The sequence below is a fragment of the Manacus candei genome, unplaced genomic scaffold (genome assembly GCF_025592945.1).
Source record: "Manacus candei isolate 608988 ecotype Guabito, Panama unplaced genomic scaffold, ASM2559294v1 h1tg000034l, whole genome shotgun sequence".
Lineage (NCBI taxonomy): Eukaryota > Metazoa > Chordata > Aves > Passeriformes > Pipridae > Manacus > Manacus candei.
This window is the reverse complement of record NW_026138082.1, coordinates 16,057,061-16,082,262: the sequence shown is the minus strand read 5'-3', so window position 1 is coordinate 16,082,262 and position 25,202 is coordinate 16,057,061. Positions and strand designations below refer to the sequence as shown.

The 25,202-nt window shown below is 39.9% G+C and overlaps 1 protein-coding gene across 4 annotated transcripts; it reads right to left on the bottom strand.

Annotated features, from left to right (window-relative positions):
• Nucleotides 1-540: 540 nt before the first annotated feature.
• BVES (blood vessel epicardial substance) lies at nucleotides 541-24,986 on the bottom strand. 4 transcript variants are annotated; one of them, XM_051792420.1, is made up of 8 exons: nucleotides 24,813-24,986; nucleotides 19,316-19,549; nucleotides 16,964-17,088; nucleotides 12,581-12,768; nucleotides 11,511-11,619; nucleotides 9,375-9,542; nucleotides 8,536-8,677; nucleotides 541-852 (listed from the first exon to the last, which is right to left on the bottom strand). In XM_051792420.1, the coding sequence occupies exons 2-8, from the start codon at nucleotides 19,536-19,538 to the stop codon at nucleotides 728-730; spliced, it is 1,080 nt and encodes a 359-aa protein (XP_051648380.1). In that variant the 5' UTR covers nucleotides 19,539-19,549; nucleotides 24,813-24,986; the 3' UTR covers nucleotides 541-727. The 4 variants fall into 4 exon arrangements, with proteins under 4 accessions (XP_051648380.1, XP_051648377.1, XP_051648378.1 ...); XM_051792417.1 differs by lacking the exon at nucleotides 24,813-24,986 and adding an exon at nucleotides 21,465-21,553; XM_051792418.1 differs by lacking the exons at nucleotides 541-852; nucleotides 24,813-24,986 and adding exons at nucleotides 3,401-3,483; nucleotides 21,465-21,560.
• Nucleotides 24,987-25,202: the final 216 nt, after the last annotated feature.

Here is a 25,202-nt window from a genome sequence, read left to right as displayed (position 1 = left end):
ATGCGTCACTTTGTGGGAAGGTTAATTCAGAATAGCTCAATCAGTCCATGGATAAGACTAAGGGAAAGCATGGATTTCAGTGTAATACAGTTGTCTAAAGAAGAAGTTGTTAAGCTTGAAAAGGCAACATTAAATTTAAATCTTTAGCCAAGAAAAACTAAAATTGAAGTCATTATTACAAGTATTACAATTGTAGAGTCAATTATACAGTCAAACAGTCAGGTTGGGAAACACTAGAATTAAAAGCTAATATTTACCAAAAAATTTAGAGGCAGAAGACAGTGTGTAGTTTTCATGAGACTGTCACAACAATGATGACAGGTAACAGCAAATGGCTTTGTAAACAGAGTTTCAAAATATCTCACCGAAAACAGTAAGATACAGGCTTTGAAGAAACTTAGGGAAATGAAACTGGGGATATTCTTCACCAAAGAAGTCTAGAAATTTCAGTCTAGTCAGCAACTTAATACTAAATTTATAATGGCAAGAGTCAAAGAAGGAATAAAGCAACAACCCATGTCAAGGAAACAAAAAGCAATACAAGTTTTATTTATTTTATTTAGAAGTAAAATAAAATGTGATATTTCCATCTAGAAGCCACTGGCATATGCTGTGGTAAATTCAAATATGGAGAGTGGGTTTAGCTTTCAGATTCCTCCCAAATTCAACTTCTTCCTTTTGCACCCGAGCTTTGTGCAAGCTCTGATACACCTGAGGATACATCTGTTTAAGGCAGCCGCTGGAGTTCAAACTTATCAGCAGATGGTGCTTCAAAAACATCATCCTCAACACTTTCTTCTATTGGCTTCATCTTTGCTGAAGTTCTCAGGTAGGGAGATGTTCGGCCTGGGCCTGTCACAGTTACAAAAAAATTACCGATTAGTTTAACAACACATGCCTGCTAAGTATGCCTATTTGTGACAAATTGTACACAATCTGATGATCCCAACCTAGTTGCCTCATGAGAGGATTTTATAAGCGAAGGTTTTCTTGTTACCTCGCCATAGGCAAGGAAATTTTAGACATGGGACAGCCAGGAAATTTTAGACATGGGACAGCCACACTGCTATGAACCAGCAACATCTCTAAGGTTCAAACCCTGTTGTTAACCACAGACACGGTATTCTCCCCAAATTCAGTGCAGACCCTGACCGAGCAAGGTGCCCACCACTTGTGCCCCTGGTGGTCATTTTCTCACCATGACACTCACCCACAACAGCAACATGGATGGCTGCCCTAAGCACAAAAGGTGGGTTACATTTGCACACTTGCTTGGCTGGGAAAAAATTCCTCAGCGTATTGGGCAAACCTCAGGTGGGCACATGACACAAGCCCTAACTTTGCTGTTAAAGCATAAAATCATAGAATATCCTGAGTTGCAAGGGACCCAATAGGATCGAAGTCCAGCTCCTGGCCCTGCACAGGACACCCCCAAGAATCCCACCATGTGCCTGAGAGCATTGTCTAAATACTTCTTGAACTCTGCCAGGTTTGGTGCTGTGACCACTTCTCTGGGGAACCTGCTACAGTGCCCAAACACCCTCTGGGTGAAGAACGTTTACCTACTGTCCAACCTAAACCTCCCCTGACACAGTTTCATAACTTTAACACAGCATAGTAATATAAAACTTACAGATGATTTATACCCCCATAAACAAACACAGAGAAAACAAGATTAACAGGCAAAAGCCACATAACTTTTGACTGATGATGATTTCACTGCAACAAAACTACCTTTTAGAAAAGCAGCAGCTTGTCTGCCAGAGCAGAGCGCACACCACAGCTCTAAGTGACAAGACATTAAATGGAGTTTTTGTGCAATTACCACTCCAAACTACCTCTATTGCAGTTAAATTTTCAGCATGAGGGTCAAACCGAAGAACCTCTTTGACATCGGCTGAACAGTTTTGTTTTCCATTGTTCTCTCTGAAATTGCATCTGCACTTGGACATGTTTTTCTCTCAGTGCCCTCTTCTAGAGTTAGACCACTACAATGGTACAAGGCTGTAAACAGCTAGGATATGATGATCAAAAAGATTATGGAAAACTTCAAAATACCATTTGAGAAGAAAAGAGCATAAGACAGTCTGTCAGCAGGATCGCTGTTAGCATAGAAGCTAAAAATTCAAATATTCTTGAAAAAAAAATACTGAGAGCCATAGCACAGTCTTGTTTTTAAAAAAGTTTATCACATATACAGTAAAGTGCTGTGTTAAGGAAGTCTATTTATGAGGAAGGACTTGTTTGCAATGTATGTGTTATACACAGAGAACAAAATACAGCTACAGGCAAGACCAGCGGGTTTTTGTATAACTGCATTTTTAAATCACATTCACAAAGACACTGTTTGGAATTAGCTTTTTGGAAGTTTTTATGTTAAAAATTTATTAGCATTTTCTTTTGACATTTAAAAATTACTTAAACTGCCATGATACATAGTTACTCAAACACATTTTTAAGTACTGGAATTGTTAAACACTTCTTTTCACACAGATGAGTTTTTATGGCCTAAGCAAAGGATAACTACATCCAAAGTTTCTGGGTACACTTGGATATAAAACAGACTTTTCAGGAAGACACCAACAAATTACACTCAAAGGTAAAAGTGTGCCTGACAATGCTGAGTTCGCTTCAGCTTTTTTTTCTTTTTTTCTTTTTAGAGTATAGATTATTACTATTTTTAGAATATTTTCTTTTATTTAGAAGTACTTAGTTCTCTCCAGAAATAAGAAATAAGAAGCCATAAGTCTGTTTAATAAGATATAAGATCTAATTTTCTCACCCTGTTTGTTTCAAAGACATGCTCTTATTTGCTCTAAATACACAACTGTCTACTGATGCTTCTATCCAGTGTTGGACAGATGTTCAAGTGACTGAGTCAGACCTTCCATCCACTACATTCTGTTGCCCTTTCTTGAGGGCCTAAGCCAAAATACATATTAGAATTTCCATGAAACCACGTCCTGCTTTTAACCACAACCTGGGTATAACGTAAGGAGCATATAATTTGATAATACCACTAAAAGCATTACCAAACCAAAACCTTTCTACATTCCTGCTTAGAAGTTAGCAAATACAGATTTGTAGACCAGTAAATCTGAACTATTCAAACTAAGTACTCCAGAAGGAGACTGTATCACTAGTAAGTATGTGAATGACTACCAAGCAATAGAATCATGGAACAGAAACTACTACCAAAATATTTTTAAAGGACTGAAAGTCAGGTGAAATTATGCTTGTGATCAGGTTGAACTATTTTTATTTAACCCAAATTTTGGAAAAAGAGATACATCTATTTCACTTACTAATGAGTTACATACAGATGGATCATGGATGTCAAGCACAAGTGTCACATGATAAAAAAATCCCACTTTAATACCTTTTTGAGGATGCCTGCTGAGTTAATGTGATGTTATCAACAGAAAACATCATGCTGCAAACGACTCACTCCGTAAGCATTATAGAACTCTTGTTGGTTATTTCCTTAATATAAAAGCAAACAGTTAGTTTGGTTTCTTAGTTAATTAAATTCAAAACAGTTTTGTTAGTAATCATAGTTTGGGACCTACTAATGAGTATTTTTAATCCTTTCACTACCAAACACTTTGAGAATAGCTTTATATCAATTTCCTGAGAAAATGAGCCAAAGCTTATTGTTTGTAGCACTGATAAAAGAATAACTTTAGAAGTTGGGATTATACAAAAACATAAATGCTTGTTTTTCAAGAATATGGAAATAAGGAGAAGAAAACTTATTTGTACTGCACTAGTAAAATATCATACTTGTAACGGGAAGCTTTTGTCATTGCTAGGTGATTGTTGTGTAGACAAAACAGTATTCCTGTAGAGCTCCTGTACAAAAGAAAAAGTTTGTAATTTCCAAATGTTTCTCACAAAATCTTCTGAGGATTTTGGATTGTGTTTGTTTGTTTTAAATAAAAAAGTGTATGATTGCAGAAGGGAGACCAAGGGAACACCACTAGGACTGTAACCCCTCAGCATGTGCCTTATACTGAATCTAAAAAAAAAAAAAAAAAAAAAAAAAAAAAAAATAAAAATCAGACAAAAAAACCCCTGACTGCTGCAATGAGAGCACCCAGGAGAAGGTTTTTGAAAACAACAGAGGTAAGGTAAATGGTAGCTTTTTTGTTTGGTTTTCCCTGTGATCTGAGAAAAAGTGCATACATGGCCGCAATCCACATTGAATACAAATCTTTAAGCAGAGCTCACCTTGGTAGCAACCCCATCACTTGCAGTGACAGTGCCCAGCAATAACTAACAAGCTATCTTGGCAAAAACAAAGATTGAAGTATTACAGTTCAAGGCGATAAATAAACTTGCATCATGAATTTTTATCAACCTTTTACAGAAGTCAGAAATATAAAATAAAAATGCAGAGAAGATATAAGTGACAATATTTCCTGAGATGTATATTGCACTGCTGTATGGGCAACTCCTCTGCCTCCCCAAAAGTAAGGGAAAGTATTGGACTCAGGAGGCTGCTGCCTCAATTGAACTGAGCGAGTTCAGAACATAAAAGACATTTAAACCCCTCTTTTGGGGGAAGTATACCCTGTACACCAAAAAAAAGGTACACAAACCAAGGAAAATACAACAGAGAAAACTGTATTTATCAAGTATGTGCTAAGCACTAATGCATCTTGGGGATTTACCTAATTACAGCTGAACATGTCATACATTTTAACTACTTTCTCCCAAAGCTGAAATAGTGATGTGTTTTGCTGTTAAGCCTGAAAGAGACATTTTAATTCTAACTAATTGCACAAACACAGTTTTACTGTTTCTTTCAGGCTTCTGAGTGCACAAATTCATCCAAGGGCTCTCTACGCAAAGGAGTGGCTTCAATTTCATGGAATTTTGCTGTGTGTGGAACAGGTGAAAAGCCACTCGAGAGTTTGTGGGTAAAGAACAGACCAACACAAGAGACTCCATGGCAGGTAGCTGCTACAGGCTGACTGATCAGGAAGAGCAAGTAGATGGAAGCCTTCTTTCGACAACTGGATCACAGGCCTTGGTACTTATGGGGAACTTTAACCACCCCAGTGTCTGGTGGCAAGGCAACAGGGTTGGGAGCCAGCAGTCCAGGAGATTTCTGGAACGTAGCAGAAAATTTCTTCACAGAAGTGATCGCTGAGTCAACTAGGGAAGGCACTCTGCTGGACCTGTCACTGATGAACAAGGAAGAACTCATCAGGGAGCTGAAAGCTGATGGCTGCAGTGTCCAGGAATTGGTGGAGTTTAAGATACTGAGTGGTGTGCAAGACAAATAGTAGAAGTATAATCCTACAGGACAGGGGACTCTGGCTTGCTCAGGGTTTTACTTGGCAGGAACCCATGGGACATGGCCAGCAAAGGCAAAAGGACCAAGGACAGATCTTCAAGGACACCTTCCTCAAAATACAAGGACAGTCTGTTCCAGTGCACAGAACGTTGAGCAAGCGTGGTAGAAGGCTGGCATAGATGAACAGGAAAGTCCTGACAGAGCTCAAACACACACCCTAAGTGAAAGCAGGCATGAGCTGCTTGGGGGGAATACAGAACCATGACCCAAGCATGCAGTGATGAAATTAGGAAAGTCAAAGCTCAGCTAGTTCTGGATCTCATGAACAGCAATAAAAAAGGCTTCCACAAATACACCAGCAACAAACGACAGACCAGTGAAACTGCAAGGCCATAGTTCAGTGATGCACACAGTGATGCACAGGACTCAGAGACATGAAAAATTCTAAGATATTAATTTTTTTAATTTTTTTTTTTTTTTTTTTTTTTTTTACTTCGCAAGTTTCTCCTGAGGCCACCCAGGTCTCTGAGTCTAGTGGTAGAAACTGGGAGAGGGATGCCTGACTTACAAAAAAGCCAGAATGAGTTAGAGACTATTTAAGTCAACAGGACAAACACAGGACTGTGGAACCGCATGGGCTGCATCCAAAGGTGCCAAGTGTTGGCTGATGCAATTGCAAGACCACCTTGGAAAGATGATGGCAGTCAGGGGAGGCAGAAAAAGGCCAACATCACAGCCATTTTAATGAAGGGCAAGGGGGAGCACACAGGGAACAACTGGCCTATCAGCCTAACCTCAGTTCCCAGGAAGATTATGGAGCTTGTCTTCCTGGAAGCCATGTCCAAGAACATAAAGGATGGGAAGGTGACTGGGAACAGCCAGAGTGGGTGTACCACGGGCAGATTGCATCTGACCACTCTGACCACTTAGGTGGTGAGATTACCTCTGTGAAGAAATGGAGTGCAGTGGATGACGTTTACCTGGATGGTAGCAGAGCCCTTCCCAGTCTGCAACAGAATCCTTCCAGACAAACAGGTAAGAAACAGACTGGATACATGGACTGCAGCTTGCGTGAATAATCTGCTGGACTGCCGAGTTCACAGGGTGGTGAACAGCAGTACAAAATCCAGCTGTCAGGTAGTTAGTTACCCCTCAAGGGCCAGTGCCAAGGTCTGTAATATTTAATATATTAATGACTGGGTGATGGGATGGAATGCACTCCCACTGAGTTCACAGCCAAGTAGTGAGGGAAACTGCAGGCCAGAGGGGAGGGCAGCAAGTCAGAACAGACCACCAGAGACTGGAGGAAAAAAAACTGACAAACTACAAGAAGTTCAAGAAAGACAAATCCCTGCACCTGGAACACAACAAACCTACACAGCATTACAGCCTAGGCACCAACTGGTTGGAAAAGCAGCTTTGCAGAAACAGACCCGGGGGTCCTGGCAGATACAAAATGGAATATGAGTCAGCAGAGTGCCATCCATATATCGGGCCATATTAGCAGCATACTTTGAGCCATATAAGCAAGAGCATAGTCAGCAGATCAATGAAAGAAATTAATTCTATGTGGCACTTCTGAGACAGGATCTGGAGTGCTGCGTCCAGTTTTGCACCTCCCTGTACAAGAAAGACATGGACATACTGGAAGCAAGTGCAGTGGAGAGCAACCAAGACGGTCAGAGGCTGGAGCAGGTGATGTACATGGAGAGAGGCTGCGAGAGCAAGGTGTGTTCAGCCTTAAGAACAGATCTGACTGTTGTCTTCGGCTACTTAGTGGAAGGGTATAAAGAAGAGAGAGCCAGACTCTTCTTGGAGACATGCACTAAAGAACAAAGGACAACAACTATGAGCTGCAATAAGGGAAATCTTTTTCACCATGAGGGGCGTAAAGCCCTGGAATTGGTTGCCCTGGGAGGCTGTGAAATCTTCCACCTTGGAAATACACAAAGCTTGACTGGACATAGCCCTGCTCTAGGTGATCTTGCTTTGAACGTGAGGTTGGACTAGACAACCTCCAGAGGTTCCTTACAACCTCAACTGTTCTGTGATTCTAAATGTCCTTGCACAGAACAGAGGAGAAAAGGAAAACAACACCAGAATTTTCATCAAACTATATCCCAGGTTGTCACCCTTGATGTTCTAGTAGGGTGAAACACTCGCAGGGCTTTTGCTTCCTTCTATCTGAGCATGCAGACTATACCAATGTTAAGGAGTAAAAACAGATAGGCCCTCCAAGTCTGAAGGAGTTCCTGGATGAGAACTGTGAGGAACACAATGGAAAACAGAAAATTAAACAGTAAAGTGCAAATATTTGCAAACACTTTCTCTTCGTAGCAGAGACTTTAACCATAACAAAGAACAGTTGTTGGCAATGATTTTTCCCCTCATATATTTGAATTCTAATCACTAAAGAAAAATATTTCCCAAATTAAAAGAGATAATCTCATATGATCCTTTTAAATTCTGTAAACTAACAGTTTATGCCAAATGAGAAACTTGAACATCCCTTGTTTTTTTTTGTTCAAAAGCTGCTTTTAGAGTTCAGGTTAGTGTTGAAGTTTAGATTCAGAGGAACTGAAAATAAACAACAGTAAAAGCCTAGAAAGAATCGTTTAGAATGTTTCTATAAAGAAATAAATTCCAAGAGTAGAAGCAAAAAAAGTCAGACATGATTTCTTCCCTCTTTTCATCTGTTCTCTACTACTCCTGTCATACAAAGCACAGGAGAGGAGAGCCTGACATGATATCTGGAGATTTTCCAGGTGACATCAAAATATTGGTTGTACACCACATTTGTCAAGACCCTGCCAATACAAACTATCTCAGGAGAAAATGCAGAACATCGAGTTGCTGAGGGGTAATGTTTTGTTAAGGATTTTAATTTCTACAAGCACCAGTCACAGAATAAAGAATCTACTACTGTGATAGGCACTGTACATTCAGTTTTGCCCCACCACTATAAACATTCCATATTATGTCTACACATAAACACTACGTCAAAAATTATTACCATACATGCTGGGGTTTTTGCCAGTATCAACATGTGATACCTTCAGTTGGCACACGAAGCCCCATGCATCTTATGACTGCCCTATAGTTAGGTCCTTTCATTTAGTTGATGCACAGCAGCATCAAAAAAGCTACAGTCTGCTCCCACAGAGTTCTACAATAATCTCTAATGGTCAATCAAGCTGTGTTCAAAACTGGCAAAAACTATTCTGAGCACTCACGAAGAGAGGATGCAGAGGAAGTTCCACGAAGAAACATCTGCAAGCCATCCTCACTGTCACTGGTACTGGCCATACTGTTTCTCATCTGCATCACAGACAGCTGAGAGCAGAGACTAGGCTGTCGATCAATCTTTTTTGAAGCCTAAAGAAAGAAAAAAAAAATTATTTTTAAAAATGTCAGGTAAATTAAAATAAAATGGAAAATGACTAATTCCCCTGCAGTAGATGCTCTGGTCTCAGCTATGATTATCCAAGAAACTTGCTAGAGCAGAAGATTCTATGCAGTGTACATCGACTGGAATGAAAATAGAAAATGCCAGTAATATATTGGAATTGGAACACTGACAAGTATGAAACCTCATATTAATTATTCAGTTTCAATTTAGTTTTGCACTGGAACTTTCATGTGTTTTCTTACAGAAAGAAGAAAAAGGAAAGATGAAGGGAAAAAGGAAAAAAGGCAAGGTGAGAAAGAGTGTGCAGAACAGCAGTCTCCAGGAGAGAGCAGTATCCCAATACAGTTCTTAACACACATAGGAGGCACACTGCTACATATTCCTTCAAGGTGCCATACTCCAGAAATTAATTTCTGCCTACGTATATACGAGTTTTATTACAAAAAATTCCCCTGTAAGTCTTTTTTTATTGCAAACTTTAACAAATATTGCTTCTGACAGAAACACTGCACTGACTCACATCTTGGCACTAAAAGGCCATGAGAGTGCATTCAGCAGCTGATAGCAGCAGGTTAAAAAAGGTGCTTTAAGAGCATTTAAAATTGAAGTAAAAACACATTTTGTGTGGAAGAAAAATTCCCAAACAAAACTCCAATTGCTTACCTTGTCATTTAAGGTTGGGTCATTCAATGAATAGAGTTTATTTGTAATATCTTTGCCAATAAGGTACTTGAAGATCTCATAAAGAAATGGCTCAGACTCTAGAAAATAAGTCAGCCTTTCCCTGGACCAGCACAGGAACTTGCAGTTATCGTCTGCAATAATAGTGACCTGAAAAAAAAATACATGCTCAGAATTAGCACATTTAAAAATGTTTTAAGATTAGCACATTTAAACATGCTTTAAAATAAGTGATACCATTTTATTTGTGTCTCCAGTTAAAATAACTGTTAAAGCCATAAAACTTTTTGGTATCCCTTAGAATGTTGTGTTTATAAATATAAAAAAATCTCAGATATTTATTATCATTGTATTTTTCACTGATATGTGCAGCCAGTTTGTTTTTCAGAAAACCCAGGGGGAATTAACAGGAGAAAATCTCTCACGGGTTCCCAAACTGTAAAAGCATTTATGTAAGAGGAAATTTACATATAAAGTCAGTTCTATGGTGATGACACTACTTGAATCCTAATAGGCCTACATGTTGCTTGGGTTTATTTTATGTCTCCAAGCAGGAGCAACTTGTATCATCCAAAGGTCTCCACCAAAGAATTTTTAGTGATTAAAAAAAAAACATTTTCACCTTTCTCTCTTCGCTGTCATCCCTGTTGATCCCACAAGTACCACTTTCTAGCAGTAGAGTTAAGCAAGGCTCTGTTTGCTCAGTTATTGGTAGTCCAGTTACGGGTAGTTACAAGGGAGCTTGCAGTCCCTCATGGGAGGCTGGACCTGCCAGGTTTGTCCCCCTGTGCCATCAGAGGGCAACAGCACACTGAAACCTACACCACTTGGTGATACCCAAAGGCATGTTTTGAAGGGGGAAGTCAGTCGCCTACAAAGAAATCAGGTGCTCTCTTCTATTACAGGATAACACAACCTCCTGAAAAAATTAAAAACCTATAAAGTCCAAGAAATAATGGGAAACTGTCACATATCCATGGATTTTTTACTTCACAGTCTGTAATATAAGCCCACTGGCTGAGGAAGAATTCACCAGCATTGCCAGCAGATGGGGTCCTTAAGACTGAATCTGTGTACTCTTGAAATGGCAGCAGTGGCAGTATTAATACGGCAGCAACGAGCACAACTCACAAGTAAAGGATGTGCATTGCACCAGATTGCAATAATTTTTAAGGAAGGCAAAAGTTGAGGCATGAACCTTTTCCCTTGAGAGGGATGAACTCGTATTCAGTCCCTTACAGGGAAAACAGGCTGTGCCAAGAGGGCAGCTGTGCTGTGGGACACCTCGCTGTTGCAAAATGAATGCATCCCCTGGCATTAAGCCTAGTATTTGACTGGAACATATGACTTCAATCAGCGATTTTAGAGTCTACATTGCTCTCCCTCCCTCCCCTTCTGCCAGGGTATCAGTGTGGATGTACCCAGTCGGCCACCATCCAGCCATTATTACACACATCTAACTAAAGAACATCAAGTAAGACACAGCAAAATAGTCATTTCTATGGGGAAAAAAAAACTTCTCTAACAGTATTTCCACACGCCCCCACAAGGCTATAATAAAATATATCCTTTAATGCACTAGCATAATTACACTGCTAGAGACACATACCCTTATTGTCCCTAATATGAATATTTTTATTCAAAATATTGAGATAACTTTCAGATTATGCTGCTTTAACAACTTGCAAAATGGCAGAAGCATTAATATGCTTTGATAAGTACCAATTTCCAATTACCAGTGCCTGAACTTTTAGTCTTTCATTATTACAATAATTATTTTTGAACCAGTGACGAGACCTGCTCATATCATCTCTTTGTCCAGCAAAGCCACCTCTTAAATTATTTGTCCTGAACAACCTCTTAAAATAAAATGAACTTGGAAACAGTAAAAGAGAGCAGAACAGCAAAAGTCAGACTGCTCAGTCAACACCATCATAATACTGTTTTGTGGTATTTAATTTTAAAAGTTATTCTTGATATGGTTCATCGTCAAACACCAGTACGAGAAAGTCAGCAAAACTGTGCAAGTCAAATAGTTCACTGTTGATCAAATTTATATTCCGGTTTTCTTAATGATCTCATCAGCTCATATCCAGTGACATATAAAACAAAGTGTACCTGGAATTTCTCACCCCGGTTCATCTGTGTTGATCGAAACTCAGGAGAATCTATAAAGGCACAGGGGTAAATATTATGCAGAAAATGCCCTCGATAAGAGACCTTCATTCTGGAAATAAAAATGTATGAAACAACGTTTTAAAATCATGGAAGTTTGATTAATTTCATCTAAATTTCGATATGACTGTTGACAATGGTAAAGCAGTATGCCAACAGGAAAAAAAATACATTCATCTTCTGGAATATCACACCCAGAGCTACCCTGTTTTCTGCCTAAACCTCCACTGATTCCAAGCATAACAGGCTGCCAGTCAAACAGAGATTTGATGAACATGGCGTGTATCCTCAAAACACTGTTATCCAACAAGAAAAAGGTGTTTTGTAGAATTATGCTATACAGCCAGAAGAGAATTTAGGCTTCTTCTACATAGCTTTGTGACAATGAGTAAGAAAAACAATGAAGTCTGACATCACTGTTACTGTCAAGAGAAACTGGTTAAAATATTGACCAGAATTTAATGTGAGTTTCAAGATTACAGCTTGGCCACTGGCATGTATTTTATCCTTTCTCACCTGGGTTCTGTCAGCCTCTGGGCACCTGCCCCTTTCTACTTGCATGTACATGTGCAATGAACCAATTCTAATAGGTCTGCTGTTTTAAAGTCTACCGGAGGGATATTTTTCCTTCCCTCATGCACAATATTTTTTAACTTTAAAAACTGAGAATGCACTGAGAATATAACTTAGGTATCTAAAACTCAGACAAAACTCTTGTTCTGCAAGACATTGCCTTTGGTTTTATACAAATATAATTCCCACTAAAATCCATGCCACTGCACATATAGGTGGATACATAATACACTCCCAGTAAGAGACATCACTGTCATCTGAAAAGAGTGTCACAAAATATTCTATACCTATAGACTATTTGGTTATAGACTCTTTGTCATAGACCATAACATGCTACAAACAGTAACATTAAAAAAGCTAACAAAAACCTCAACAATTTTTTAATCTATTCAACCATCACACAAAGCATAAGACTGTCCCCAAGCTTTTATAGAACCTACTTCCCCTTCAGCAGGATGCTTAGCCTATCATCAACCGATGTTTTATCTTCTGCTGCATAGGCTTGCCCTGTCTTTAAAGTCTGAATGTTGCAGAATTGTCCAGTTAGCCTTTGGAAGAGCTCTGGAGGCACATGGAGAGGTTCAAACATTCTCTTGTAGAGGCTGCTAAGTTCCTTCTCTATCTTGATCTAGATTGGATAAACAAGAGACACTGATAAACACAGATGCAATTAAAAAAGGGTAAGGCTGCACACATGCTTCAGTTGCTATGCTTGAGGAACATCTTTGGCTTCATTTTGCTTAAGCAAGGAAAGAAGTGGCAAATGTGTGACATCTATCCACAAACACTGCCTATAACAGGGTAACCAAAACCTTATCTAAAATTAGCCAGGCTGGCATACAGGTGCTTTAGAACGGTGTTCCATCCAAGTGGCACATTAAATCAGACACAAGGAGTCTTCTGAGACTTCTGTTGATGTAACACTGAATAGGACTTGGGCAAGAATTACACAGATAGCCTTTCACACTACATACATGCGTCACTCTGGCTATCTCTCAGCCTCTCCCGGGAGCCCCTTTCATCCCTGAGCTTCTTGGCTTACTTACAGTAGAAAAGCAAGTCCTGAAAAACAAATCCATCATATTGAAACCACGTGTGATGAAGGAGGAAAAAAGAAAAACCAAAACACTGCCAGCTGAACATCCCACATCTAGGAGCCCACCCAAACTCTGGCAACCGCAATGAGGGAAAGGAAGTTGGCTGAAATCCCAAGCCTGGAAGTCTTTCCTGAATGAAGGCAGGGATTAAGACAGTATTCTGGCCTTCCTGAAAGCTGAGGCAGCCTGAACAAAGCCTGCATATTTGCTGTGAGGAAAACAAATTAGAACAATAAGCATCAGATAATGAAGAAACAAAATACAAAGAGAATAAGGAAAAGCAACCAAGAAAAAAAATGGCAGAAGAGGCACATTTCTGGCTCATGTTCAACTTTTATTTCAGGACATGCAGGTCTTTTTCTACAAAGCTGCTTTCTAGCTGGCTGGTCTGTGGCATATGCTGATGCATGTGGTTATTCCTCCTCAGGTGCAGGACTCTGCACTTTTTGCTGAACTCCATGAGGTTCCTGTTGGCCCATTTCTCTAGTCTGGTGAGGTTTCCCAACCTTCTGGCCTATCAGCTACTCCTCCCAGTTTTGTGTCATCAGGGTACACATCTGCCCCACCATCCAGATCATTAATGAAGATGTCAAACGGGACCTAGCACTGGCCCTGAGGTTACACACTGCTAGTGCACACACCACACACTAGTATATATAATATACACCTCCAACTAGACTTCTTACCCCTGATTACCACACTTAGCCCAGCCATTCAGTCAATTTTCAATCCATCTCACTGTGTCCTTATCCTGCACACACTGCAACAGATTTTCTATCAGGATTTTACAGGACATAGTATTGAAAACCCTAATGAAATTAAGGTAGACAATATTCACTATTTCCTTCATGCACTTCTCTTGGTCACTATGATTATTCCAAGACTATCAAGAATAGCCTCCCAGTGACATCAGTTCTTGTAAGTGTGTGTCATTAAGGCTCATGGACCTACTGTGTCCAGTATGTCACCTGATCTAAAGTTAGACTGTTTTCACACTGAATCAATTAACTAGTTAAATCTCACACCAGCAACTACCTTTATATGAAATCCAGGTTAGGAATTTCCTGCACATTCCCTGTGCCACAGTCTTTAATATCTCAGCAGACATCTACACATACAAAACAAGGAATAAAAATTAACCAGCAAGAGAAACTGTATTCTGTTGGGGATTGTCCTGAACTATTGGATTTCAAAATATGTTCCATATAACTGTGAAGCCAGATGACTATTTGTTTTGCTGGCATGTTCTCCAGGAACTCTTTCATTTTTAACAGCTATACCAATTTAATTTGCACCTCTTTCTATACATGACCACTGCAACTCAAAGAAATACATATCTTCATCTGAAAAAGGAATCTGAGTAGCTTCCAAGACTCCTGAATTCATAATCATGCAAACAGACATGAGGGCAAATTTTGGCCCTGGAGTGTTAATGCAATCCCTTAACTAGTACATAATTCACATTTTCTGATCTTCCTGTAATGAATAATACCTAGAGAGAGCAGGCGTAACTACTTTCTTAAAGACTGATCAGGCTGGAGACTGTAGCTGTACTTTGGATGGTCTCCCTTAGACTATTCACTCACAGGCACAGTTGACTGCTCCTCCAGTCATGCTTGTGGGTCATATTCCAAATGAGCCATATGGGTAGGTGTAGTGTTTTGTTCAGCAGTGGTTGAAATATTCTGGGGTGATGCCAGATCTCCAAGTCAGACACTGATTAGACTCAGCTTCCACTCAGACTACAAAAGCCAAATTTGTGAAGCTCCAAGAAAACAAAACCACAGAAATAGTCTTCTGGTCAGAAAAGAAACCCACTGAGATTTTGCATGCTCCATTTAATAAAATAAATATTTAACAACCGAGAGTATCAATTATTCATTTTGTAATACGACTAACTTGTAATTATTCTTCCATTCCTTTCTTTCCTTAAAAACATTATTTGTGAGGATGACCAAAACTGACTGAGATGGGCAATACAATAGCTGCAGAGAGAAAGTCTCCCTCAAAAATTAGTTCTTAAGAATTTTAATTTTTTCCCCATTCTTTATCTTCCTGTAGGAAAAACACTTAAAAACAGCCTTTGAGTTCATAGTAAACATGTAAGACAGTTAAAAAGTCATGCGTGACTACTAGGCATCACTTCAAGTAAGCTTGTTGATCATAGTCTGTAACAAAGATTCATATGATTTTTTTAAATAATTACTGAAAGTACTATGTATTACACCAATTAAAACAGTACAATATTTTTCATGCAGTGTTCATAAATACTGTGATTTCTTAGTGGAAAGAAGATTATTGAAATTAAGTCTTAATATACTAAGAAACAGCACTACATGGCCAGTCTATCAGAACTAATTCTTGACTAAGCTTTTAAGTTGTACAGGTCATGTAGCTCTCTTTTGATGGTAACCTTCAGATGAATCTGTGCTCCATACTGGAGGAACAGCACTGTAGGTAAAGCCTTTGTTAACACATGTACTCAAGTAAATGTACTCAATTTATCACCTTGTTGTAGACAGATGCAATTTAACCTTCATCCTCCTTATATATGCTGTGGTTGCCTACTGGAGTTTGTCCTGCAGTTTTCAGTCATGCTGGTAAAGATTTCAGTCTTTCTACCATCTCTTTCATTTCCTTTAAATTCTTCCTCCTTTGGCAGCTTGCTCTGCCTCTACTTAAGTTGAAATCCTCAACATGCATAGTATTTTAGTACAAGTCCAAAGTCTATTTTCCTACATTTCCTCTATCACTTTCTACTGAGAATTCTAGTTTATTCTGTGTAAGAACAGTTTTGCCCCATGTGCATATGGCACACAGTCTATGGGAGTGCCAAGTACCTCACTTCTGCTGTGGTTACATTGCTAATGGGCAAGGGCTACAGAAATACAAAGAAAAGTTAAAGGCAGGTCCTCCAATTCCTTCTCTCTTAGATGTAATTTTTTTACAAACTTCAATGACTGAGTTTATCAGTCAAGTTTCATGTCCTTACACAATTCCTTCTTTTTAAATCCACCTATAGAGTAGGACTTCTACCACTTAACCTAACTCCTACAAATAATTCTGCTAATAAATTTACTAGAGGATTTAGTGAAAATAGCTGTCTCTTCAATAGGATGAAGTCCATACCATGATGCACAAAATACCCCAGCCTATGCAAACACAGCTTTTAGTAGACAATTGTAATTACAGAAGAATGTTTCTTTCTTCATTCAGTATTGATTTACACATTGTAAAGTAGTATTTTTTTTACTCAAGGACAAACCAGCACACCATCCTTCTGAGATGCTTCTTCACTCTCCCATAGCCTTTTATTTAGATTTTTGGAAAGAGTTGGATAGGTACAAACCCAAGGACCACTACCCACATTTAAAGATGCATGTCACAACTCACTTTTAAAAATACAAGTAAGTTTTAAGGCTTGGTTTTCTCCAGAAATGGACTTCTATTAGCTGTGCACTCCAGCCTTTTGCAAGAATTTCTGACATTGTTGGTCAGTTCCTGTCACATCTGACAAGATACTAGAGGCCTAAAAATGATACAGTTGGTGAGCAGGTTGAAGGGGAGCAGGACATGCTAACTTGGTTGGGGGAAAAGACTGCAACATGAACTTGTCCCATATTAAAAACCAGAGTACCTGCATGGGATATTTAACTGCAGACACAAACACATTTCCTTTTCTTGCATCTTACTAGACTGCTTGTGAAATTTAGCTGTTATACATACCGGTCTTCTTTTATACACTAGGTATATGAAATGTAAAAGGTTGACAACCAAAAACACAGAATTCCAGATCATTATGTCCAATGCACAACGATAGAGTGTAGCCCAAATGATGAACAATGCACATCCTGTAAAAATTAAAAAAAAAAAAAAAAGAGGAAATTAATTCGACCAAACAAACATTTCTGCAAAGCCATCAAGAATGCGTCCACTGACCATAATTACAATGAAAAGCAATATATTCTACAAGCTGTACTACGCTTTGGTTCTTGGGATCATCGCATGCAATGGCAGCTAAATCAGCACAACACTGCAAACAGGCACTGAGAGTAGGTTGATAGCATGGGACTGCAATACTGACGCAACAGTAATTCAGATCAGGACTGGGGAAAGCAGAAAGGTGCAGCCCATGATGATCCATTACTAAAATGAAGTAGAAAAGAGATGTGGAAAATTCTACCCTAAATAAAAGAAAAAAATAATTAAGAAACTTTATCCCTAGTATTGAATTAATTAGACGAACAAAAGCCTACAAATGAATGCTTATTGTCCACATCACTAACCTTCGTATCTAATTAGAGACCAAGAGTTGCATAAAAACTTCCTGGAGTCATATGCAGATATTTTTGAAAATTAAAAGGAACTATCATTGCAGCATTTTGACAAGGTCACAGAAGGAACCTGTATAACTGAACAGAACTTATATAAAACCAAAGAGAAAATTTCCAAACACTTACTCTTTTTTTAGTTGCCTTACTTTGAATAATGAACATTGCTTTAAAAGGCATGCTGTATGATTAGCAATTCCATTTTTAGCCTACAAAGACAATATTTATCAAATGATAGATTATGCATCAGTGAGTCTCTCCCAGATAACTGTGAGCCTACCAAGAGATCACAGATATATTTTCCTTTAAGTTTCACATGAAGACAAAAAGGAGACAGTGCCAAGTTGAGTGTTCCTGTCCCCATTCTCCCTGAAGATGATATTGAATTAATGAACTCAGTATTATCTAGGCTGTCTGTGCTGTTAACTGATGAGGCAGCACTTACACACGGATTAGAAAAATCAAAATACAGTGGCTTTCAATCTGCTTATTAATTAGACTGCAAGGGATGGGAGAATACGATGTCTGGAAGTATTGAAGAGGAGCAATATTTCAAAGTAGCACACAGGGGGACAGGGTCAAAGCAAAGGGAACAGATACCTAGGAACTCATGCTGCCTACCAAGCAGATTTGAATCCTGCTGCCACTGCAGCTTGCAAAACTCTGATTCCAGATCTGCTCAAAATACCACAAGAACTACAGATCAAAGCAGTGGGCTCAGCAAGTGCAGAGCTCCCTTTGCTTTTAAAGCCAAGCACTACACAGATAAAAGGTCCTGCAATGCTGGGACCTTCGGTCATCTGTGCAGTTTGTTTTAATAAGTTACCCTATAAAAACTATAAAACAGAAAAGGCAAGATCATTGTAAATTCAACAATAGAAGTTCTATTATAAAATTGGCCTGCACTATTATACCAGCAAGCACTCACTTAAAAATACTTAAGCATGCTCTTGTTGGATGGGATATATCTTTCTTGCACTGTAATAACTCACTATTCCTTCTTTGATCACAAGGATCTTGTCCCACACAAGGCAGAGGGGCTTTGAAATAGCTGTGGGACTGCAAGTGTTACAAATGAAACCACACTTGCTCAGTCTCAAGCATGCCAAATTTAGGTTTTCCTCTCAAGTCAAATTCTGGTATCACAAGATTCCTACAGTGGTAGAAGAAACGCTACTGACTTCAGAACACAGACTGCACTCCCTATCAAAAGGTAAACTGGCAACAAAAATAACTCTGGTGACCCGCAAGTGCCACATGTTTGAACTCAAGATAAAAGAACATGTGGGCTGACAGCAAGCTTCTCAAGGAAAACCTCACCTTCTGCAGACATACTAAGCCAGTGCACCAGCCAATATATAATCCCAGTATTTCCTTGAAACCTAAAATAAAGGCTTTAATGATCCATAGACACAACTATGATCTGAAATTTAGTGAATTTTAAGCAGCCAGTCACATCTGAAGTTAACGGTGTCCACTTGTTTCCAAGTTGACATATTCATAGGTTTGAAACTGTAAGTTACAATTCTGGGAAGTTTTAAGAGCCAAGGGTTATATCATCTTTCTAGAAAAGGTATGTTGGGGTCAAAACGGGCCCCCACTTAGACCAAAACCATCTTCAGAGTACAACAACCATTAATATAGGCAGTAATTTCACCATAAATTGCAGGGACCAGCTCCGTAATGGTCAAGAACAGCCATTTCTGTCACAGGAAGGTTGCAAATCTGTCCAGAATAATTCTCCTACCTATGGTGAGCAGGCCTCGCAGAAAAATCATATGAAGATTCAAAGTAGTTGGAATAACCAGTCCAACTGCAAAGCAAATATTTGCCACGTGGAAAACAAGATGATGAATCTCTTTCCAGTTTTCACATGCAGTCTCATTAAAAGGCTCAAGGGTGGCATTTTTAAAGTCTGGAACAAAACCTAGTGGAGTAACAGTGAGTGGGCTCATTGTTGTAGTATTCATCTTGGAGACACCTGCGCGGAGAGGAAAAAAAAATCATCATGCATTAAACTGAAATATAGTAGACATACTCCGATAGTAGACAGATTTTAGGGCTATTTTCTCTCTTTCCAGGATATATTTTCCATTATCATTCATGAAAAATAAATCAACAAACACTTTAAAAAGGTAAGCTAGATCTATAGTTCAGTAATGCTTTGCTATCTCTTTCACTTAAGAGCTAGGCTTGAAGAATGGAACATTTCAAAATTTGGACTATATGCACATAATCAACAGTAGCTGCTACGACCATCATTGCTCAGGAAACATCCTATGTGCCCTTCCTAGCCCTACAAAAATAAAAATCACAATTTGATATTCCATTTATTGAACAGGTCCACTATCCTAGGCAAAGTAAATACCTTAGAGAACTTAACCTAGATGAGAATTGGAAAAGAAAAAAAAGAAGAGGTTTATGTAGCATTAGTCTCTCTTATGGCACATAAGTCTCCTTTATGGCATTCTTCTAAATAAGCAATGTAAGATCTTGGAGGAGGAACATGTGCTGTTTGATTGATTTAAAAAAAGTCAACCAACCATATCAAAATCAAAGAACCTCAACTTTTGGCTTTCTTGCAGTAAACTTGGAGGTCTCCTAAGCCATGCATCATCTTGCACACATTAACCAGAGTACACAAAACACCCCCAAAACACTTTGAGGACAGTAAATAAAAAACCCACAATTTCTCTTCCCAGATGATCAGATGCTATTAAACCAGAAAGGGAGATGACCAGGCTGCTACATCTTTTAAGGAAATAGTTTGGTCTACCTAGTATGAGCAAGATTACAAGACCTTTGTCTGTCTGTGGAACTCCTGAAGAAAAAGAGACAGTTAAAGATTATTTTGAATCTAAATATACATAGGGGGTTTTGTTGTTGTTGTAATAATAAAATATAGCATATATTCCTCTCACACCAATTAAAAGGGAAAAAAAATAACTGTGGGCAAATACCTTGCCAATATAAAATAAAAAATTACTATTAAAAACAAACTACAAGGAGAATATAGAAGATTTCAAGACACTACCTTCAGAATCTTAAAAGTTGCACTCTTTAGGGAACTGCAGTCAATGTTACAAGCATTCCAGGAGGTCTTCTCAACCCAAAACAGTTCCCAGCTGGAGGAACACGACTGTTCCTAGACAGACTGTCAGAAACACAGGAGAACCCTTCTTCCAGCAAGGCACATATGGTATCTCACTGCCACAGCAGTAGAGATCATATGGAGCTGAGCTTGAGTCTCATTAATGAAATATATGCACTTCATCACTGAGCCAACATGCAACACGGTGGGATTTGCATTCAACTAAATTCTGTAGAGACAGTGCACATCCCTGCTGTGTGTGATTACTAAATGTCTTGTAATTAATCTGCTCAGCAGACAATTCTGAGTTGCAGTTACTACAGTTAATATTTCCTCTAGACTTGAATATACTCTGAAGCATCTCTGCTGCTTGAGAGTGCTTCTTGGGGCTGTGAAGTAATTTTGAGTTGCTTCATCCAGTCCTTTTATTATTGTCTCCCAATCAACCTGTGTACAAGGGATAAGCAAGCTGGACAGTTTCTAAAATTAATCCCCTTTAAAACAGTGGGAAGAAAAAAATCCTCAACCCTCTCTGACAGTTTCTCTCCGATGCCCAGAGGCTCTCACAGCTAAGGTGTGTTACAGAATATGCAGAGGCATCTTGCAGGATCAAACACTAGCATGGACACAGTGTATCCATATCTGGATTTAAATAATTTTCAAAGACAAAAAATTAGATAACTCTTTACCAAAATACATAATTCACATTTCTTAAAAGATCGCTTTCCTCTTTTCATTCCTACATTAGTTATTCACAAATATTAATTAAAATGTGGGGTTTTGTCAAACAAACTGTACACTTAACTGTTATCAAAATCAGGTCCATCCAAACACAGTCCTACTGTCTTTCAGCTCTTCCAAATGAATTCATCAACAGAATCAAGAGAACAGTTTCACTGTCCTGACAAAGACACACACACACAGAGCCAAAGTGTGAGCCTGTGCGAGGCTGCAGGACTGGCATTTTAACATGCTTATAAACAGAAGGCAATTGCTAACTGGATAACTATGTCTGTGCTCATCTCACACACATCTCATCACAGTGCTCCCGTTGTTTTCAAACAATATAAACTCCCTACACTGGAACAGCAGGATCCCTAGATCTTTTACAAAAAGTTTTCTGCTGAACTTCTACCTATATTCAGCCTTTCAGTGCCCAGTCATCCGCCAGTAAAGGCACCACTTAATGTGCCAACAGAACAAGTAAAGACAACCAAACTCACATACAGACATAAAACCAGCCTAAGTCCTTCAACTCAAGATCAAAACAGGCTGCAAGAAGCAACTTCAGCTGCATCTGATCATAAATCAAAGAAGCCTTCTGGATGCTTGATTTTTTTTAACAGCAAAATTTTGTACTACATCACTGTGAGAATCGAGGCTACCTTACTCTTTTAAGACTTGGCTGTAAAGCATCACACATTTGAAGACTGGAAACCAAATGAGCCGAATTAAATATACAGCACAGGGCAATCTCATTCTCCTCCCAGCCCAGCAAAAACACTGCTCCCCTTGCTCTTCACATATACTGATGCCTCAAACCACCAGCCATAAAGTGCTGTAATGTTCCTCCAACAAACATAGACCAAGTCGTTTAAAGCATCTGCAGTTGTAAGAAGATGTTCAATGCTTCTGAAAGTCTGGGCTACCTACTTAATTACCTAAATTACAACCCAGGAACCTAAGTCTACCCACCTCCACTTTTTTAATAAGCTGTTTTTAAAACCTCAAAGCCTTTATATGAATGCATTCAAACTTCACTTACTACTCAGAAACAATGACTGCAGCTCCCCTAACATACTGGAAAACAACAGAAACCTGCAGAACTTCTCTGTCACAATGGTATTTTAAAGCTGACAGAAATAGACTGCAAAGTGACACAAGGACAGATTTTGACACTGGCTCTGAATTTCAACTATGGAGCCTGCTTGAGAATGAACAAAAAAAGGCAGACAGGCAGAGTTACAAGCTGTAATGTAAAGTGTTTATCTACAGGTAACACTACAAAGGCAAATATCCAAAACATCATAAACAACATTGCTGTAACTTTTAGACCAATTCTTTAGTCCTAGCATCTACTGTTGTCAAATAATACTGAAGAGTGAAGAAAAAAAGCTGCAGACCAACAAATAATTACCATTTCTTATCTTCTGCTACTTCAGAGAGACAAAAATTCATTTTGAAAGTACAGTATCAGACCTCTAAAACTCTAACTTAGGGTTATATCCACTAAGGATTAATATAGCACAAGACTATATAGTCATATGCTTAAGTCTTCAATGCAAAGACATGTCTTAGTATCAGGAGTTAAAAAAACAACCAACATAGTCAAATAATTCTGGAAATCTTGGGTAAATAGCCCAAGACTGAAACGAAATGAAAGCTTTATGGAACATAAGACAAAACATTAAAAGAGTATTTTTTTTAATATCCAGTAGTTTGTCCATCATATGGATTTAGATTTACCAAACCAAGAATTTGAAAACTCAGCTGATTGTGAACTCAAGCCTATTTGCTGTCCAAACAGGAGGGGGGGGAACAAACAAACAAACAAACAAAACACAACCAAAACCAGACAAACAAAAAAACCCTCGGTCACACTTTAACATTACATCAATCCAAAATTAGGACTGTTAACAGCAAAGCCTATTAATTATTTTTTTTTGCATGAATTTGATAGAAAGTCAAGATAAAGCGTTTCGGGTTTAGGTTAGAAAATGCAAATTCTCAGAACATAAACAAGGTAGCTTACTCTAAGATTTTGCTATGCTCACAACATCTTTATGCAAACAGCCAGACTTCTGAAAGTCATTCCCAAAAGATTTAATCTCCAAATATTCAGACACAGAGATGACTTCAAAACAAATGGTGATTTTATGTATACCCACACAACATTCACAGAAGACAGACACGGCAGAAAAGTTTAAAGCAGTTGGCTCTAGTATGAGAACCAGTCAGCCAAGCTGACACGGGACAGTGCCAAGTGTCCCACTCACATCATTATCCACTTAATATTGAGATTATTCATATCCCACAGATTTACTGGTCAACATTACTCAAGTTAGCTTCTTAAATCTTTGCCTGAGTATGTTTGTATAACTTTACAGTCAATTAAATTTTACAGTCCATCATTTATGTAGATAGATTTTATGAGTCTAAAGGGAAAAAAAATAAAATTCAAGCTAAATTTTTTTTTTAATTATACTTGCAGAATTTTTAACTACTTTTCTATGGTCTTGTAGTACATGAGCCGCATAGAGAATTTAGGCAATCAATAATTCTTTTGCTTTTGTCAGCTGAAGACAAACTACTAGAGCTAACATAGCTGAGTTAATTACAGCTTAAGTTACCAATTTCATTTTTTGCAATGCCACGGGAGCGAATGGGAAGATAAGTATAAGAAAAGATGTATATCGATATGCTCCTTGTAGCAACTAGAATTTAATCGTATTGACTACAGAAATTTGTTAGTCACTTTAGTCACTTTCTGCAGAATGAAAATATTACGTTTTCCTAGAATAGTCAACAAACTATTCACGCAGTGAGAAACACTCCCAGGTACGCTCCACTCGATAGCAGCGGAGCTGCGCTGCGGCGATGGAACTTCAGGGGCGTTTGGGCTCGCTCTCCCTTCTGGTCACACCGCTCACAGGTGCGCCGAGAGTTGAAATTGAGGGGGGCATCCGCAGCTGCCGCCCCGCAGCCCTGCTTTGCGCTCCGAAGCTTCGTTTTAGCCCACAGCGTGCGAACGCCAGATCCACCATTCATACAAAACAATTGTGAAAGTAACAAAAAATTGAAAAGTACCGAGCAAACCCTCCTTTTCCCCCCCAGAGGGCCATTTCCAAAGCTGCAACCCCGCCAAGGGCCATCGCCCGGCCGTGCTTTCCCGGGGCTGTGACCGAGCGGGCAGGACTGCCCGGCAGCCGCGCCCGCAGCCCGGCACGGCGGGACCCGAGTGCCCGGGAGGGGAACGCGGAGACTGGGGCAGGGCAGCGCCTTCTCCCCCGTCGCCGGGCAGATCAATAGCGAAGCTCGGCGCCCGCCCCTCCTGTAACCGGTGGAGAAGGGCCCCCGGCCCCGGGGGCGAAGGGACCCGAGGGCGCTGCTCCCCACCGCCGCCCCCGCGCAGGGAGTCAGGAGCGCCCCTTACCTGCCTCGCGTCCCGGGAAAAGTTTCCCGGCCGCCCGGGACAGGACAGGGACAGCCTGGAGCTGCCGCTCCTCGGCGCTGCCGGCAGCGCGTCCCGCGGCGGGCACGGAGCCGCGGCCGTGACTAAAATAGGCAGCGGCGGCGGGAGCTGCGGGCGGCGCCAGCGCCGGGCGGGCACCGACACCGACACCGAGCGGCCGCAGCGCGCAGGCGCCTCCGCCCGCCCCGGGGGGCTGCGGGCGGGGCGGGGGCGGGAGCGGGAGCGGCTCCGAGCGCCGGGGGGCTGCGAGCATCGCCCCGGGCACCCCCGCCCGTGTCGGGGCCTGTGCGTACCGAGCAGTGCCTGACCGAGGCGCCCAAAGCAGGTGGGGAGAGCCACCCCGCAGAGGTG